The sequence below is a fragment of the Anticarsia gemmatalis genome, chromosome 27, assembly GCF_050436995.1.
Source record: "Anticarsia gemmatalis isolate Benzon Research Colony breed Stoneville strain chromosome 27, ilAntGemm2 primary, whole genome shotgun sequence".
Classification (NCBI taxonomy): Eukaryota; Metazoa; Arthropoda; class Insecta; order Lepidoptera; family Erebidae; genus Anticarsia; species Anticarsia gemmatalis.
In genome coordinates, this window is record NC_134771.1 from 4126981 (window position 1) to 4143713 (window position 16733).

A 16733-nucleotide genomic window follows, 5' to 3' on the forward strand; every position below is an offset into this window, starting at 1 on the left:
CAATCTTTCATCCCCTAATTTATCCCCTTAGGAGTGGAATTTGTTAAAATCCTTTCTTAGCGGATGTCTTGGTCATAACATCTACCTGCGTGCCAAATTTCAGCCCGATCCGTCCAGTGGTTTACGTTGATAGATCACTATGTCAGTTAGTCACCTTAGAATTATATATATTTAAATGTAGGTACAGAAAACTATTACATAATGCTGTCTTTCTAGCTGTTTATCTGCTACAGCGGCCAGTTTTATTAAAAACAAAGAAAGGAAAAAATGAGAAGAGCTCAATTTTTTGCGACCCGACCCGGGATTGGAATTCAAAACCTTTGCGTAGCAGTCGTATAGGTACACTACCAACTGCGCCACAGAGGCAGTAGTAAATAATAATAAATAATAAAATATATTTAAAAAAAATACTATATTATACTGTAATATAATATAAGAAGGCAAGCCATTGAAAGATTGTACTAATTTTATCGATATCATGGACCCATATCCAATTTTATACTGAACCGTGAAAATAATTCATCTTTAGTACAATTGCTTGTATATTAAACCACAATGCGTATAGAAAGACGCATTTTTTAGCGATTGGAACATTTTTTCCTGTCGTTAAGCTAGGTTTGTGTACTCTTTGTACTCAAATACGGTATTATATGATAGTTTTACTTAAAGTTTAAATTATTATTAAATAATTTACAGTTTTACTTACTATGAAATCAATATGTAAGCCTAAAGGCGCCCAACGTAATTCGAGTTATGACTAGTAAAACTATTATACTAAACTAAACTAGTAAACTCACGGCTCGATCGAGTAAAAACTAGTTTTCATTTTACGACTATGACTTATAAATAAATAAAATAATATCATTGATCAACTCACACACGGTCATTTGATTCCAAACTAAGCAGAGCTTGTACTATGGTAACCAAATAACTGATGAACATACTTATATACTTCTAAATACATACTAAAATAGATACATTAACATTCAGGCTCAGAACAAATACTCGTGCTCATCACACAAATATTTGTCCCGGGTGAGATTCGAACCCACCTCACGCGGCGCTTTGGTTTTTGCGGCGAGGTGATCGCTTTAACCACTGCGCCAAACGTGCAGTTATAATTACTTAGATTGGCTCAAAATACACACTTTATACTCTATCAGTTGACACTACAAAGCCATAAGAAATTAATCAGAGGAACGAGATTTATTTATTAAATAGGGACTTTGATTAATTTCTAAGTATCACAGGTTACGCACAAATAAATATAACGTGACACACAAATATTCGACCTCAAGATCATTGGTTAATCCAGGAGATTTGGAGAGGGGACATTAATTGATATTTGGATTTTGCGTTCTATATAATGAATACCCTTTAGCTTTGATCCGGGATTTTGCAAAAATAGACGAGTAGCCTAGAAAGAACCCTGGTGTCATCACTTACAAAAAACTATCGCTTAACTTATTAGTGTTATCTTGTAAGCTGTTTTTACACATTTGCTGGTACTTTATCTATTAGATAGTTTATCTGACATTTACCTATAAGCCTTGAAACTGGTATTAAGCCTTCTCCTGAAGCCGTTCTCGCCCTTGACCCCACAACACATGGCACTTTGATGATAGCAGCTAAACTAATACGTCATTCAAAAATGCAATCATTTCTATAAATAAAAATTATAGACTTAATTGCCTCCTTGTCCAAACACTAATTACTACTAATCCAATTATCTCCACTTAATAAAACATCACAAACAAGTAAAGTAAATGGAAAACTATGGTTTCTTATGTAAATACCTATGAATATTATATGAAACGAATTGCCAATTAAGTAGGAATATAAATGTATGAATAAAAAAATTATGTTATTAGTTTTATATCATTAATTGAGAGGACAGGAACTGAAATGTCTTCGACTTATTTATGTAAGTACCTTTTTAATAAATAAAGTCCCTAATCCGCAATTGGCCAGCGTGGTGGACTCAAGGCCTGACCCCTCTCTCATTACGAGAGGAGACCCTTGGTCAGCCGTGGGACATTAATGGTTTAAGTTTATTTATTTAAACATTTTATATAAGTAGAATTGTAATGGCCAAAGTTCAGCGGTTGGTTTTGTTAAAACTAGCCACTTGCTGTCTGATTTTCAAGGCCAAGTGTGTGACCGATAAGCAGAAGTCTTGAATTGTAATTCAGAGTCAAGCAGAAAACCTTCTTGATTGCCTGAAGTATGGCAATTGTGTCGATGTAGGCCTCTGAACTTTGAAATTCACGGGTCAAGTTTATGAGTGATCAAATTGAGAGCATCTTTTCCATAATTACACATGGAACATTTGCAGAGTTAGATTAAGTGAAACTGGTTACTGCAGGTAAAAATCGGTTTGAAATATGACCTTCTAATATTAATCTACTAACCATGAATGTCGACGTGACTGATTACGGCTACGGCGGCCAGTTTCATTGAAACCAGCCAACTGTACAGGACTTTGTTTATAGTGGCCAAGGGCCAAGTGTGTGCACAATACACAGGTACACTCTCTATTCCCTTTACTCTCCAGTAATCCAGTGGGACCACTAAACCGACACGACCAGTGAGAGGTCAGGCGCAGGACCGTCGGCATTATGTGTTCTCGGAGGCATGGAGGTCTTCAACCTCAACTTCCTAACTCCGGGCCTCTCTGAGATTTTTTTATGAGGAAACTCAGAAAATACTTTTTGACCTGATCCGGGATTCGAAGATTTTTATTATTTATTCCCTCGTATTTGTAACCGGTGGTCATATGTGACAAGATATATAGATGTGAATGAAGCAAAAGAAGTTTGTAGGGAATTGTACCTTGTTGTGTAGCTTCAACTATGTGTAAAATGCCTGATTATATTAACGTATGTCATTGTGTAATTATTTTTATCTTACGTTTCAGTTGTAGTTTTACTTTTGCTAAGTATAGCATCGCTTCAAGCAATATCACCGGGTAATGATGTTGGACCACAGCGGTATGGGTCACCGTTTGTTGATGTAAATGAAAATTCAGATTCGGTATGTTTATTTAATTGTTTTTTAGACTGAATCTAATCTTATAACCAGTCATCTAGGGTTGGACTCCAAAGAAACATACTAATGACTTTTTAGAGTGATTTTTGTTTTAGAAATATTTCATAATAATTACCCATTTGTTGCAACAGTGAAGGAAAACATCGGGACGAATCCTTACGTGTCAGTTCTATAAACCACTCTTGAAGCAAGATAAAGTCCTCTTCTCACACTTCACCAAAGTGGTGAACTTAGGGCTGAACCCCTTCTTATGAATACAAAGGCTTGTACTCTACACGCATACATACTTAATATATTATCAATTATACACGAACGTGTGTGGAAGAAATTTAATAATTCACCCACGTTTCGCCATGAATAATTTTGACCATGATTTGTAATAGTGGGTGAACCAATTGTCATACTACGCAGAAGACAGTAATTCGATAGGTTTACTTAATTTTGTACCAAACTTTTTTTTTACAGGAAATAAACGAATCCGAATATTCGGATTCGAATTCTGACAGCCAGAACGTCGAAAGCGACGAATGGAATCGAAATCGCGGAAACAATTACATTCCCGCCGATTTGTATGCCAGAAACCAAAATAGTGACGATGAAGATCTAAGTGACTACTTAAGAAATAATGATCAAATTATACCTAACTCAGAAACGAATAACTTTGATGCTAATCCTAGGAATGAGAAAAATCTAGCTTTTTATTTCACAGATTTATTAAAAAATCTTTTGATAGAGCCTGTGGTTAATAGACAACAAATAAGTTATGAACCAGAAGATATAGATGTACAAGAAAACCGGCCTTTACTCAGATCTGGTTATGATGACAGAAGTGCAGTGTTTGCCGGAAACATACTAACTTTAATAAATACTGGGACTATAACTAATTTTAGCGCATCAATCACTTTAGAAGGTCGTAAATTTATCATTCATAATGAAACTATTAGTACTGGAGTGCACTTAGCTAACGCAAATATAACAGGGGAAGCTCAAGCCGAAATTATAATAGAATTGCTCAGTTTCAGAAAGAAACATGACTTAAAAATCTTGGGTAAAAAGGGTAAGAAGAAATTGATTCGCGCTATCATAAAGAATATTGCCGAAGGGACTATACTGATTATAAATTCTGGCACTATGATTGGATGCGTGTTTGAATTCCCTGGACCGGGTACATGTCCTACTCTACCTCCGGTAACTGAAACTACTGTGACAGAAACTACCCCGACCGAAATTCCTACCACGGCAAGCCCCACTACGGAAAGTCCTACCACGGCAAGCCCCACGACAGAAAGTCCCACCACCGCAAGCCCCCCTACAGAGAGCCCTACTACGGCAAGCCCCCCGACGGAAAAACCTACCACGGCAAGCCCCCCAACGGAAAAACCTACCACGGCAAGCCCCCCAACGGAAAAACCTACCACGGCAAGCCCCCCAACGGAAAAACCTACCACGGCGAGCCCCCCGACTGAAAGCCCTACCACTGCAAGCCCCCCTACGGAAAGTCCTACTACGGCAAGTCCCTCCACCGAAAGTCCAGCCCCTGAAACTACCACGGAACCCACAAAAGCCCCAGTTAAAAGAGACTTAGAAGCTCAGAAAGGTGATTCTCGTTTTATTAGAAATATAAATTTTAGTTACAGTGAAGGAATTGATTTTAAAGCAATTGTTGACTATTTCCAGAGTTTTATTAGATCGGGTCCCACAGCGGGAGTGCCAGTGAGGGAAGCGAAGGCTCGAGAACGTCATAGAGTATATAATGTGAACCCTTATGAAATTGATACTAAGTTGTAAGAAATATAATTAAATATGTTCGAAATAAATAATGTTTTTTTACAACTCACTGCCACTGTTCAGCTGGGTTTTGCTACTTCATTTTATTTTATTGTATGGTTCCACTAACCAACCTAGCGGAAAAATAGATAGAAGACACCCCAAAAGCCTTTGACTTACCGACTGCTAACTTAATTGACAACAACCGGGACTGACTTTGAACGTGCCCTCCGAAGCACAGAGACGCCCAGTTCAAATACGACTATGTCATTAAGGTCACCCATCTATGGAATGACCACGACAAAGCTTGCTTAACCCATAGCGCACAGTCGAAACTACTTTAAATTTAATTTGAAGATTCCTTAGGAAGTGTAGAGGAGTACTAGTAGAATATTTTTGGGAAACCCTCCACCAAGGGGGTAAAATTCCACACAGGCGAAGCCGAAGGAAGAAAGCTAGTAATGGAATAAGACGACTCTATAAAACGTAAATACATTTATTTACATAATATTTTTTCTTTGCAATTTGTACAATAGTCAAAATATTTTTGGCAGATTCGACGCAATAGTCAATAACTTTTATAATTTAAATAACAAATAATAACGGTAACAGGTATTAAAGCATTTTTTTTTTCTATTATTTATCGAGTAACTTTTCACTAAAAAGTACCAACTCAGTCGAAACAGAATTAGTTCTGACCGACTGGTACTTTTTGGTACCACTTGATCAGAAACGCGATTACGCAATAAAAAGTACCACTCTTCGATGTACAAAATACAGTTCGATACTATCAAACATATAACTTCGATATACATGTTTTTTTTTTATATTTGATACTATAGAAAATTAATTTCCAGTTCGAAACCATCAAAAGTCTAGCTACGATACTATCAAAAACTAATATCTAAGTCTACTGTCACATGCAGCTACTATAATAACTATCAAATAGTTAACTGGATATTACTTTATATTATTATAATCGCTTTTCTGACCTGAGTTACTCAACAAATTAATGCGAGGGTCCTTTTTCAGTCCATGTCGATGAAGTGTGTTTCATTTTCGTAGCCTCAATGTGCAACCGCCTTTTGAGATCGGCTTGCATTTCTGAAAAGAAAATATTATTGTTATTTAACAAAGTCATGTTATTTATCGTAAGATAACAAGATCAATTAAGAAAATTGGTTATTTTAAAAGTCTCCACTATCTGATAATTTTATAAAACTAACATTAAAAAAATTTACAGGAAAAGTACAGGAAATCTTTTAAAAATAATAGTTCTACTTTCGGAAGGTCCAGAAAGTGAAGAAAATGAACCGGTAAGTATCTTTACGGGAGGAAACCTGTGGAACAAATATTCTTAGATATTTTTTCCCAATTCGGGATTCAAACCCAAAATCTCGCCATTGATAGAAACACACACTACTGCTGAAAAAGAAGCCATATTACTAACATAGGAATCGAATCCAAAACTTTCTGAACTAAGGCAACAACAACAACACTTAGATTGTTGTTTACAATAGAATCAATCATTTAATTTAATTTCTTTAACTTACCCTCTCAACAGGATCAAATTCATCTCCCCTGCTGCAAACCATCAAAGTTTCTTTCCCATCATGGCATCTATAAAACTGGTTACATTTCTCCAAATGTGGCATATTATCTGAATAACCCATGGGACACATTTTAAATTCCTTTTTGTGTGGTACAGTCTTCTGCATTAATGCCGCGCGTTTGGATCGTGCCTTGATGTCTGTTTCTTCGCTAGATGTGGAGCCTAGAGTGCAACCACCTGGTACTATTGGGACGCAGCTCTGAAAAAGAATAGATTTTATTAAGTAATTTTTCTTAAGACATACAAGGATAAAGTAATTACTGAAATTATTATTTACATAAGAATATTTACAAACTACTATTATATATAAAAAAACTAAAAAGAAAAAAAAAATAAAGGAAAAGAAAGGGAGAGTGTAGAGTTTTTCTTAAGTAGTTTTAAAGCAAGATATAGGTCTTCTGGAAGGTGAGAGTTGGGTAATAGCTATATATCATTATTATAAGTGCGAATGTAAGTCGGTGAGTTATATTTTTAGGGATAAACTACTGAATCGATGTAGGTTCATTTGGGCAGGATGACAGATTACCCTGCAGAAAAATAAAGGATGACTTTAAAATCCACATGAACAACAATCAAAATCATCCACTGCTTTCAACAATTTTTAACTAAACTATACTTTTTCTAAACTTTAGACAAATATTTTTGCGAAAAAGAATGCAGGTTACTTTTACTCGTTAAGATATTACGTTAGGAACTGCATTTCCACAAAAGCTAGTCAAAATAACAAATGGACATACATAAAAAAAACTAGTATTTTTAGTAATCAGTAAAAATGGTAAAGAATCAAGCAAAAACTCTACTTTTGTAACAAAGATACTGAGCACAAAATACAAGAGAACAAAAATCAAAAACCACTTACTCCAGAAACGGGATCGAACTCGAAGTCATCACTGCAAGGCAACAGGAAGGGGTCTCCTACCCCGGTGCAGAAGTAGAACGACGTACAAATCTCTGGATGTGGCAGGTGACCGTAGAAGTTTGCGGGACATATCGGCTTCTCTTCCTCTTTGGGCAGGGTGCAACCACCTTCAGTAATTATCACGCATTTCTGCAATAAAAAATGGGTGAGAATACCTGTTTACAAGAGGTGAAATAGTGTAGCAGGAACAAACCGTATAGAGATCAAAAGATGTTCTGGAAATTTGTGTCGATTTCAATGATACTGACGGATTAGATATTCTTTTCTATTGTTAGAAATTCAAGGTTAGCTGGCTGGATAAACAAAAGATATGAAACATGTATCCGTAAAAGTTATTTTTTATGTTGTTAAAAATGTAGAATTTAAAATTAAAACACACTGGAACATTATATCAGGCATTAATTGGATCCGAAGGAGAGTACGAGACTTGTGACGTCACTGTGTCGTATTTCTAGATTATTATCAAAACGTGTTGTTGACATTTCATAAGGAACAGCTGTTTTGACTGATAGTCAACTACCCTATTTCAGCTTGAGAATTGGGAAATATGAAGATAGCTTTCATATTTCTTTAAGTTGGTAGCCACTTTTTGAATCAATAGAAATATTTTTACAGCTACCACTATAAAATTCAGTTTTCCTGAAAGAAAGACTTGTTTTCACTTACCTGTGCCCCAAAATCGAACTCTTCACCTCCGTCACAATGCATCAAATACGGTTCTTGATTATTCACACATTTGTAGTAAGAGCTACAGTCATTAGGATTTGACACATGTCCTTCATAACCGCTCGGACAAACAAACTGAATCGGTCCTTCGGTAGTTGTCGCCGAGTTATAAGTACAACCTCCTTCGGCTATAACTACACAGTTCTGGAAAGAAAGAAATATTTTTTCTTGATTGATGAAATTGATTGAATTCGATTGACAATCGATTGATCAATTTTAGTAGTAAACATTGTTGACCAACGTTGATTTTATTAGCACACTAGCTTCTGCCTATGAGTACTTACCCGTCAAAAGATTTCCCGGGGTAAAAAGTATCCTATGTGGTAATGCAGATTATAAACTATTTGTGTATACAAATTTGATAAATATCCCACCAAAAGATTTTACGTGAAAGAGTAAGAAACATACATCCATCCGGCCATACTTACAAACTTTCGAATTTATAATATTAGCAGGATTTTCCTTTCAATTAAAAATAAAAAGATAGTACTTTTTTGACAAAAATGGTCATTTAAACTCCGAAACTATATACAAGGTAGCAACAATTCAAAGTGAAAAAACTTACCTGTGAGTTAAGATCGAACTCCAACCCATCATTGCACGGCAAATGTTCCATGGAGCCATCTAAGCACATATAGAACGCATCACAGCGGTAAGGGTCCGGAGCAACCCCCCAGAAGCCTGGGGGACATATTACTGTCTCTTCTGTAGTGTCTTTTACATCTGTAGTGTCTGATGCTTCTGTTGCTTCTGATGCGGCCGTTGTCTCTGTGACTGTAGTTGTCTCTGATTCAGGTGTTGTGTCCGACGCGGGTGTTGTCTCTGACGCGGGTGTTGTCTCTGACTCTTCAGTAGTTTGAGATCCAAGAGTACATCCACCTTCAGCGATTACTACACAACTCTGTAAACAACGAATTTTAAATAATTATTCAGGCAGTAAATTTTCTGAAATTGTTACATCACATAAAAATTATGAGAGTCAAATCAGAGCTAAAGTTAATACGCTGAAATATGTCTTAGTTGTTTATTTTATCGTCAAAATGACTGTTATTAAATAGGTACCCAGTTTGATGGTTACTATCCTTTACAAGTTAATGCTCTAATTAGGTAACTAAGGTCTCCCACACACAGCAGGCGGCAGAGCCGCCGCGTGTGCTGGCGGGTTACGCCGCTTGCCGGGCAACTCTACGCGGCTCATGTGTGTAGTAGCCATTAGAATAACTTGAAGCCTAAGATTTGACTTAGCCGGTCTTAGACAGTTATGGTCCGTTTATGGAATCAAATAATAATCTCACCTGTGTATCAGGGTTGAATTCCAATCCTTCGTCGCATGTGATAAGCTCCTTAGATCCATCGCCCCAGCACATGAAGTAAGCGCTGCACATTTCAGGATGTGGCACAAAACCCACGTGACCAGGAGGACAAATATCTACGGGACCTTCTGTTGTCTCTGACGCTTCTGTTGTCTCTGACGCTTCTGTTGTCTCTGACGCTTCTGTTGTCTCTGACGCTTCTGTTGTCTCTGACGCTTCTGTTGTCTCTGACGCTTCTGTTGTCTCTGACGCTTCTGTTGTCTCTGACGCTTCTGTTGTCTCTGCAGCTTCAGTAGTTTGTGATCCAAGAGTACACCCACCTTCAGCAATTACTACACAGCTCTATAAACAAAGTCAGAATTATTATTTGTCCATTACTACATTTACTACGTATTATATCATACTGAGTAAACTCTAGTTAATTTGACATTAAACTGACCTGTGTATCAGGATTGAACTCGAGTCCTTCGTCACAAGTGATAAGTTCCTTAGATCCATCGCCCCAGCACATGAAGTAAGCGTTGCACATTTCAGGATGTGGCACAAAACCCACGTGACCAGGAGGACAAATATCTACGGGAGCTTCTGTTGTCTCTGAACCTGGCGTAGTCTCTGACGCAGGGGTGGTCTCTGACGCTTCTGTTGTTTCTGATCCTGGTGTTGTATCTGACCCTTCGGTAGCTGTATTTTCTTCATCAGCCTCAGTAGTTTGTGAACCAAGAGTGCAACCACCTTCAGCTATTACTACACAACTCTGTAAAAGAATACGAAATTATAAATGTTTCGATGGTTATATCTTTACTAATATTATAAAGCTGAAGAGTTTGTTTGTTTGTTTAAACGCGCTAATCTCAGGAACTACTGGTCTGATTTGAAAAATTCTTTCAGTGCAAGAAGATCCATTTATTGATGAAGACTATAGGCTATATATCATCACGCTATCGCTACGACCATTAAAAGCAGAGTAGCAATGAAAAATGTTACAAAAACGGGGAAAAATTTGACTAATTTTCTCTTATGTGACGTAAGCGAAATTGCGCGGGTCAGCTAGTATTCCACAATTTTGAGTAAATTCTATATTAATAAAGTCAAATAACAAACTAACCTGTGTATCAGGATTGAACTCCAGTCCTTCGTCACAAGTGATAAGTTCCTTAGATCCATCGCCCCAGCACATGAAGTAAGCGTTGCACATTTCAGGATGTGGCACAAAACCCACGTGACCTGGAGGACAAATATCTACGGGAGCTTCTGTTGCACTTGTCGCTTCAGTGGTCTCTGACGCCTCTGTGGTCTGTGATGCGGGTGTTGTCTCTGACGCTTCGGTAGTTGTATTTTCTTCATCAGCTACAGTAGTTTGAGATCCAAGAGTGCAACCACCTTCAGCGATCACTACACAACTCTAAAATAAGGATGAAATAAAAAATCAATATTTATTTTTATCTTTATAAACCCTCAATATTATTTTTTGTAAAATCTTTGATCACCTTTCTTTATTAATTTGCTGTATTATCGGACTAGATTACTTAAATTTTAATAATAGACTAACCTGTGTGTCGGGATTGAACTCGAGTCCTTCGTCACAAGTGATAAGTTCCTTAGATCCATCGCCCCAGCACATGAAGTAAGCGCTGCACATTTCAGGATGTGGCACAAAACCCACGTGACCAGGAGGACAAATATCTACGGGAGCTTCTGTGGTCTCTGACCCTTCCGTCGTCTCTGATGCGGGAGTTGTCTCTGACGCAGGTGTAGTCTCTGATGCTTCTGTTGTCTCTGACGCTTCTGTTGTCTCTGACGCGGGTGTAGTATCTGACGCAGGTGTAGTCTCTGATGCTTCTGTTGTCTCTGACGCTTCTGTTGTCTCTGACGCGGGTGTAGTATCTGACGCAGGTGTAGTCTCTGATGCTTCTGTTGTCTCTGACGCGGGGGTTGTCTCTGATGCAGGGGTTGTCTCTGCAGCCTCAGTAGTTTGTGATCCAAGAGTGCAACCACCTTCAGCGATCACTACACAACTCTGTAAATGAAGGCAGACTTAATAAACAAAATGCATTTTTATCATTTAATAAATAAATAAATATTATTGGACAACTCACACACAGTCATTTGATTCCAAACTAAGCAGAGCTTGTACTATGGTAACCGAATATCTGATAAACATACTTATATACTTCTAAATATATACCTATATAGATACATTTACATCCAGGCTCAGAACTAATACTCGTGCTCATCATACAAAGATTTGTCCCGGGTGGGATTCGAACCCACCACACGCGGCGCTATGGTTGTTGCGGCGTGGTGACCGCTTAAACTATATCTTTTTGAAGCATGAAATATTTTTTACTATTAAAATCAAGACAAACCTGTGTATCAGGATTGAACTCGAGTCCTTCGTCACAAGTGATGAGCTCCTTAGATCCATCGCCCCAGCACATGAAGTAAGCGTTGCACATTTCAGGATGTGGCACAAAACCCACGTGACCAGGAGGACAAATATCTACGGGAGCTTCTGTTGCACTTGTCGCTTCTGTCGTTTCTGACGCTTCTGTTGTCTCTGACGCAGGTGTGGTCTCTAACGCTTCTGTGGTCTCTGACGCTTCTGTGGTCTCTGACGCGGGTGTGGTTTCTGACGCTTCTGTCGTGCCTGAGGCTTCAGTAGTTTGTGATCCAAGCGTACATCCACCTTCAGCGATGACTACACAGCTCTGTAAACAAAGTCAGAATTATTAATTGTCAATTACTACGTATTATATCACAGTTAGTTAACTCTAGTTAATTTGACATTAGACAAACCTGTGTATCAGGATTGAACTCGAGTCCTTCGTCACAAGTGATAAGCTCCTTAGATCCATCGCCCCAGCACATGAAGTAAGCGCTGCACATTTCAGGATGTGGCACAAAACCCACGTGACCAGGAGGACAAATATCTACGGGAGCTTCTGTTGCACTTGTCGCTTCTGTGGTCTCTGATGCGGGTGTTGTCTCTGACGCTTTTGTCGTCTCTGAAGCTTCTGTCGTGTCTGACGCTTCTGTCGTCTCTGACGCAGATGTGGTTTCTGATGCAGGAGTAGCCTCTGACGCTTCGGTTGTCTCTGACGCGGGTGTTGTCTCTGCAGTTTCAGTAGTTTGTGATCCAAGAGTGCACCCACCTTCAGCTATTACTACACAACTCTGTAAAATATTACAAAATTATAAATGTTTCGATGATTACATATTATATTACATCTTGTAAACTCTAATAAGTCAAATAATAGACTAACCTGTGTATCAGGATTGAACTCGAGTCCTTCGTCACAAGTGATAAGTTCCTTAGATCCATCGCCCCAGCACATGAAGTAAGCGCTGCACATTTCAGGATGTGGCACAAAACCCACGTGACCAGGAGGACAAATATCTACGGGAGCTTCTGTTGTCTCTGACGCGGGTGTTGTCTCCGATGCGGCAGTTGTCTCTGCAGCTTCTGTTGTCTCGGATGCAGGTGTTGTCTCTGACGCAGGTGTGGTCTCTACAGCTTCAGTAGTTTGTGATCCAAGAGTACATCCACCTTCTGCGATTACTACACAACTCTGTATACAAAATGAGATTTTTTTATCAATCATTTAAAAAACTAAGAATTTTGTGATATATTTTTCACTTCCATTTAATATGCGATCACTTTTCTTTAAAAAATCTTAATTTGTTTTGACTAGGCTGGTAACATCAAACGAAAGACTAACCTGTGTATCAGGATTGAACTCGAGTCCGTCGTCACAAGTGATAAGTTCCTTAGATCCATCGCCCCAGCACATGAAGTAAGCGCTGCACATTTCAGGATGTGGCACAAAACCCACGTGACCAGGAGGACAAATATCTACGGGAGCTTCTGTAGTCTCTGACGCAGGTGTGGTCTCTAACGCTTCTGTGGTCTCTGACGCTTCTGTGGTCTCTGAGCCGGGTGTGGTTTCTGACGCTTCTGTCGTGCCTGAGGCTTCAGTAGTTTGTGATCCAAGCGTACATCCACCTTCAGCGATGCCTACACAGCTCTGTAAACAAAGTCAGAATTATTAATTGTCAATTACTACGTATTATATCACAGTTAGTTAACTCTAGTTAATTTGACATTAGACTAACCTGTGTGTCAGGATTGAACTCGAGTCCTTCGTCACAAGTGATGAGCTCCTTAGATCCATCGCCCCAGCACATGAAGTAAGCGCTGCACATTTCAGGATGTGGCACAAAACCCACGTGACCAGGAGGACAAATATCTACGGGAGCTTCCGTTGCACTTGTCGCTTCTGAAGTCTCTGACGCTTCTGTCGTCTCTGACGCGGGTGTTGTCTCTGACGCAGGTGTGGTCTCTACAGCTTCAGTAGTTTGTGATCCAAGAGTACATCCACCTTCAGCGATTACTACACAACTCTGTAAACAAAATGAGATTTTTTTATCAATCATTTGAAAAACTAAAAATTTTATGATATATTTTTCACTTCCATTTAATATGCGATCACTTTTCTTTAAAAAATTTGTTTTGACTAGGCTGGTAACATCAAACGAAAGACTAACCTGTGTATCAGGATTGAACTCGAGTCCTTCGTCACAAGTGATAAGTTCCTTAGATCCATCGCCCCAGCACATGAAGTAAGCGCTGCACATTTCAGGATGTGGCACAAAACCCACGTGACCAGGAGGACAAATATCTACGGGAGCTTCTGTTGCACTTGTCGCTTCTGTTGTCTCTGACGCGGGTGTTGTCTCTGTCACTTCTGTTGTCTCTGACGCAGGGGTGGTCTCTACGGCTTCAGTAGTTTGTGATCCAAGAGTACAACCACCCTCTGCGATAACTACACATCCCTAAAAAATATTATTAGATAGTAATATTTCAAACAGCAGAGTAACGAAGTAAGAATTAAACACTGGATAAAACTGTTTTGGTATGACAGATAAAATGAAAATAATTTTGATGGCATTAAAAAAATCTTGAGAGTTTGAAAAGGTTTAGTAAAACTCACTTGTGTCGCGGGGTCGAACTCGAGTCCGTCGTGGCATGTTTGCAGGTCCATTGTACCATCACCCCAGCACATGTAGTATTTATCACACAGGTAGGGATGTGCCACGTTACCGAAGAACCCAGGAGGACAGATCACTACGGGAGGTTCTGTCGTCTCTGACGCAGGTGTAGTCACTGAACCTTCCGTGGTCTCTGAGGCTGGTGTGGTCACTGACGCTTCTGTAGTTTCCGATGCAGGAGTTGTTTCTGATGCTTCGGTTGTCTCTGACGCAGGTGTGGTCTCTGCTGCTTCTGTGGTCTCTGTCACTTCTGTTGTTTCTGACGCAAGTGTCGTCTCCGAAGCTTCTGTTGTCTCTGCAGCTTCGGTAGTTTGTGATCCAAGAGTACATCCACCTTCGGCTATTACCACGCATCCCTAAAATAATCGCTCATTTAATAAGTATTTTAATGGTTTGAATGTATCGCTAAAAATATGTAACTTAATCAATTGATTGGATGTTCAAATCTATAAAATAAACTTATCCATAATAAAAAGCTTACTTGTGTCGCAGGGTCGAACTCGAGTCCGTCGTGGCATGTCTGCAGGTCCATTGTGCCATCACCCCAGCACATGTAGTATTTATCACACAGGTAGGGATGTGCCACGTTACCGAAGAACCCAGGAGGACAGATCACTACGGGAGGTTCTGTTGTCTCTGAGGCAACAGTGGTCTCCGACGCTTCTGTCGTCTCTGATGCGGGTGTTGTCTCTGACGCGTCGGTAGTTGTATTTTCTTCATCGGCTACAGTAGTTTGAGATCCAAGAGTGCATCCACCTTCAGCGATCACTACGCAACTCTGTAAATGAAGTCAGAATTATGAATCATGATACAACCTTATTTTTATGAATCTTTAAAATTACTCATCTAGAATAAACCGAAGTAAAATCAAATAAAACACTGACCTGTGTGTCAGGATTGAACTCGAGTCCTTCGTCACAAGTGATAAGTTCCTTAGATCCATCGCCCCAGCACATGAAGTAAGCGCTGCACATTTCAGGATGTGGCACAAAACCCACGTGACCAGGAGGACAAATATCTACGGGAGCTTCCGTTGCACTTGTCGCTTCTGTTGTCTCTGACGCTTCCGTGGTCTCTGACGCAGGTGTTGTCTCTGACGCGGGGGTTGTCTCTGACGCGGGGGTTGTCTCTGACGCGGGAGTTGTCTCTGATTCTGGCGTCGTCCCCGCGGCTTCAGTTGTTTGTGATCCGAGAGTGCACCCACCTTCAGCAATTACCACGCATCCCTAAAAATAAGAGTAGACATTAGGAATTACAAGATTTGTACAAAAACAATCAATAAATTTTCTTTCCTGTTCCACATATTATAGAAAAAAGCTTACTTGTGTGACAGGGTCGAACTCCAGCCCGTCGTGGCATGTTTGCAGGTCCATTGTACCATCACCCCAGCACATGTAGTATTTATCACACAGGTAGGGATGTGCCACGTTACCGAAGAACCCAGGAGGACAGATCACCACGGGAGGTTCTGTTGTCTCTGAGGCGGTCGTGGTTTCCGAAGCTTCTGTGGTCTCTGACGCAGGTGTGGTCTCTGCTACTTCTGTGGTCTCTGACGCTGCAGTGGTCTCTGTGGCTTCTGTTGTCTCTGACGCGAGTGTGGTCTCTGCCACCTCTGTTGTCTCTGACGCAGGTGTTGTCTCTGCAGCTTCAGTTGTTTGTGATCCAAGAGTGCAACCACCTTCAGCAATTACCACGCATCCCTAAAAATTTAGACTTTGTCATTATAACCGTTACGCGTATGGCAACATTACAAACTGTTCGAGGAAGAAACCTGTGACCATTTCATATATTTATCTCAAAATTAGTAAATCTTACCTGTGTCGCAGGGTCGAACTCGAGGCCGTCGTGGCATGTTTGCAGGTCCATTGTACCATCACCCCAGCACATGTAGTATTTATCACACAGGTAGGGATGTGCCACGTTACCGAAGAACCCAGGAGGACAGATCACTACGGGAGTCTCTGTTGGTTCTGACGCGGTCGTGGTTTCCGAAGCTTCTGTGGTCTCTGACGCAGGTGTTGTCTCTGCTGCTTCCGTGGTCTCTGACGCTGGTGTGGTCTCCGAAGCCTCTGTGGTCTCTGCCGCAGGTGTGGTCTCCGAAGCCTCTGTGGTCTCTGACGCAGGTGTGGTCTCAACAGCTTCAGTAGTTTGTGATCCAAGAGTACATCCACCTTCTGCTATTACCACACATCCCTAAAAACAAAAATTGGTATAATTTTAAGGAACAAAAGTTACGATAATGAAACTGGATAAATTTTTTTTTGGATTGATCGTTTAAATGTCAGTCTTTTTGACCACA

General features: G+C 39.8%; 2 protein-coding genes across 2 annotated transcripts in view; one reads left to right on the forward strand and one right to left on the reverse strand.

The window, feature by feature from the left end:
* The first annotated feature begins 1831 nt into the window (after window positions 1–1831).
* LOC142984651 (uncharacterized) lies at window positions 1832–4868 on the forward strand. The gene is made up of 4 exons (XM_076132403.1): window positions 1832–1924; window positions 2918–3033; window positions 3514–4645; window positions 4726–4868. Exons 1-4 carry the CDS (start codon window positions 1906–1908, stop codon window positions 4734–4736), a joined length of 1278 nt encoding a protein of 425 aa, XP_075988518.1. The 5' UTR covers window positions 1832–1905; the 3' UTR covers window positions 4737–4868.
* Window positions 4869–5295: 427 nt separating this feature from the next.
* The window catches only part of LOC142984407 (uncharacterized), a 28715-nt gene continuing 17277 nt past the window's right edge, over window positions 5296–16733 (reverse strand). Inside the window, exons 16-35 of the mRNA XM_076131962.1 lie at window positions 16250–16627; window positions 15757–16134; window positions 15319–15660; window positions 14916–15212; window positions 14377–14790; window positions 13931–14218; window positions 13499–13786; window positions 13105–13410; window positions 12649–12954; window positions 12182–12559; window positions 11752–12093; window positions 10935–11402; window positions 10491–10787; window positions 9825–10139; window positions 9368–9727; window positions 8638–8973; window positions 8013–8216; window positions 7287–7475; window positions 6369–6626; window positions 5296–5919 (exon numbers count right to left, since the gene is read on the reverse strand). Coding sequence (XP_075988077.1) covers window positions 5869–5919; window positions 6369–6626; window positions 7287–7475; window positions 8013–8216; window positions 8638–8973; window positions 9368–9727; window positions 9825–10139; window positions 10491–10787; window positions 10935–11402; window positions 11752–12093; window positions 12182–12559; window positions 12649–12954; window positions 13105–13410; window positions 13499–13786; window positions 13931–14218; window positions 14377–14790; window positions 14916–15212; window positions 15319–15660; window positions 15757–16134; window positions 16250–16627 — 6195 coding nt within the window. The 3' untranslated portion in view covers window positions 5296–5868. The remainder of the gene's footprint in view (window positions 5920–6368; window positions 6627–7286; window positions 7476–8012; window positions 8217–8637; window positions 8974–9367; window positions 9728–9824; window positions 10140–10490; window positions 10788–10934; window positions 11403–11751; window positions 12094–12181; window positions 12560–12648; window positions 12955–13104; window positions 13411–13498; window positions 13787–13930; window positions 14219–14376; window positions 14791–14915; window positions 15213–15318; window positions 15661–15756; window positions 16135–16249; window positions 16628–16733) is intronic.

Bases quoted from the DNA above. Each gene is read 5' to 3' on its own strand.
- LOC142984651 (XM_076132403.1), top strand. The intron at 3,034-3,513 runs GTATGTTTATTT...TTTTTTTTACAG, and splicing joins TAAATGAAAATTCAGATTCG to GAAATAAACGAATCCGAATA.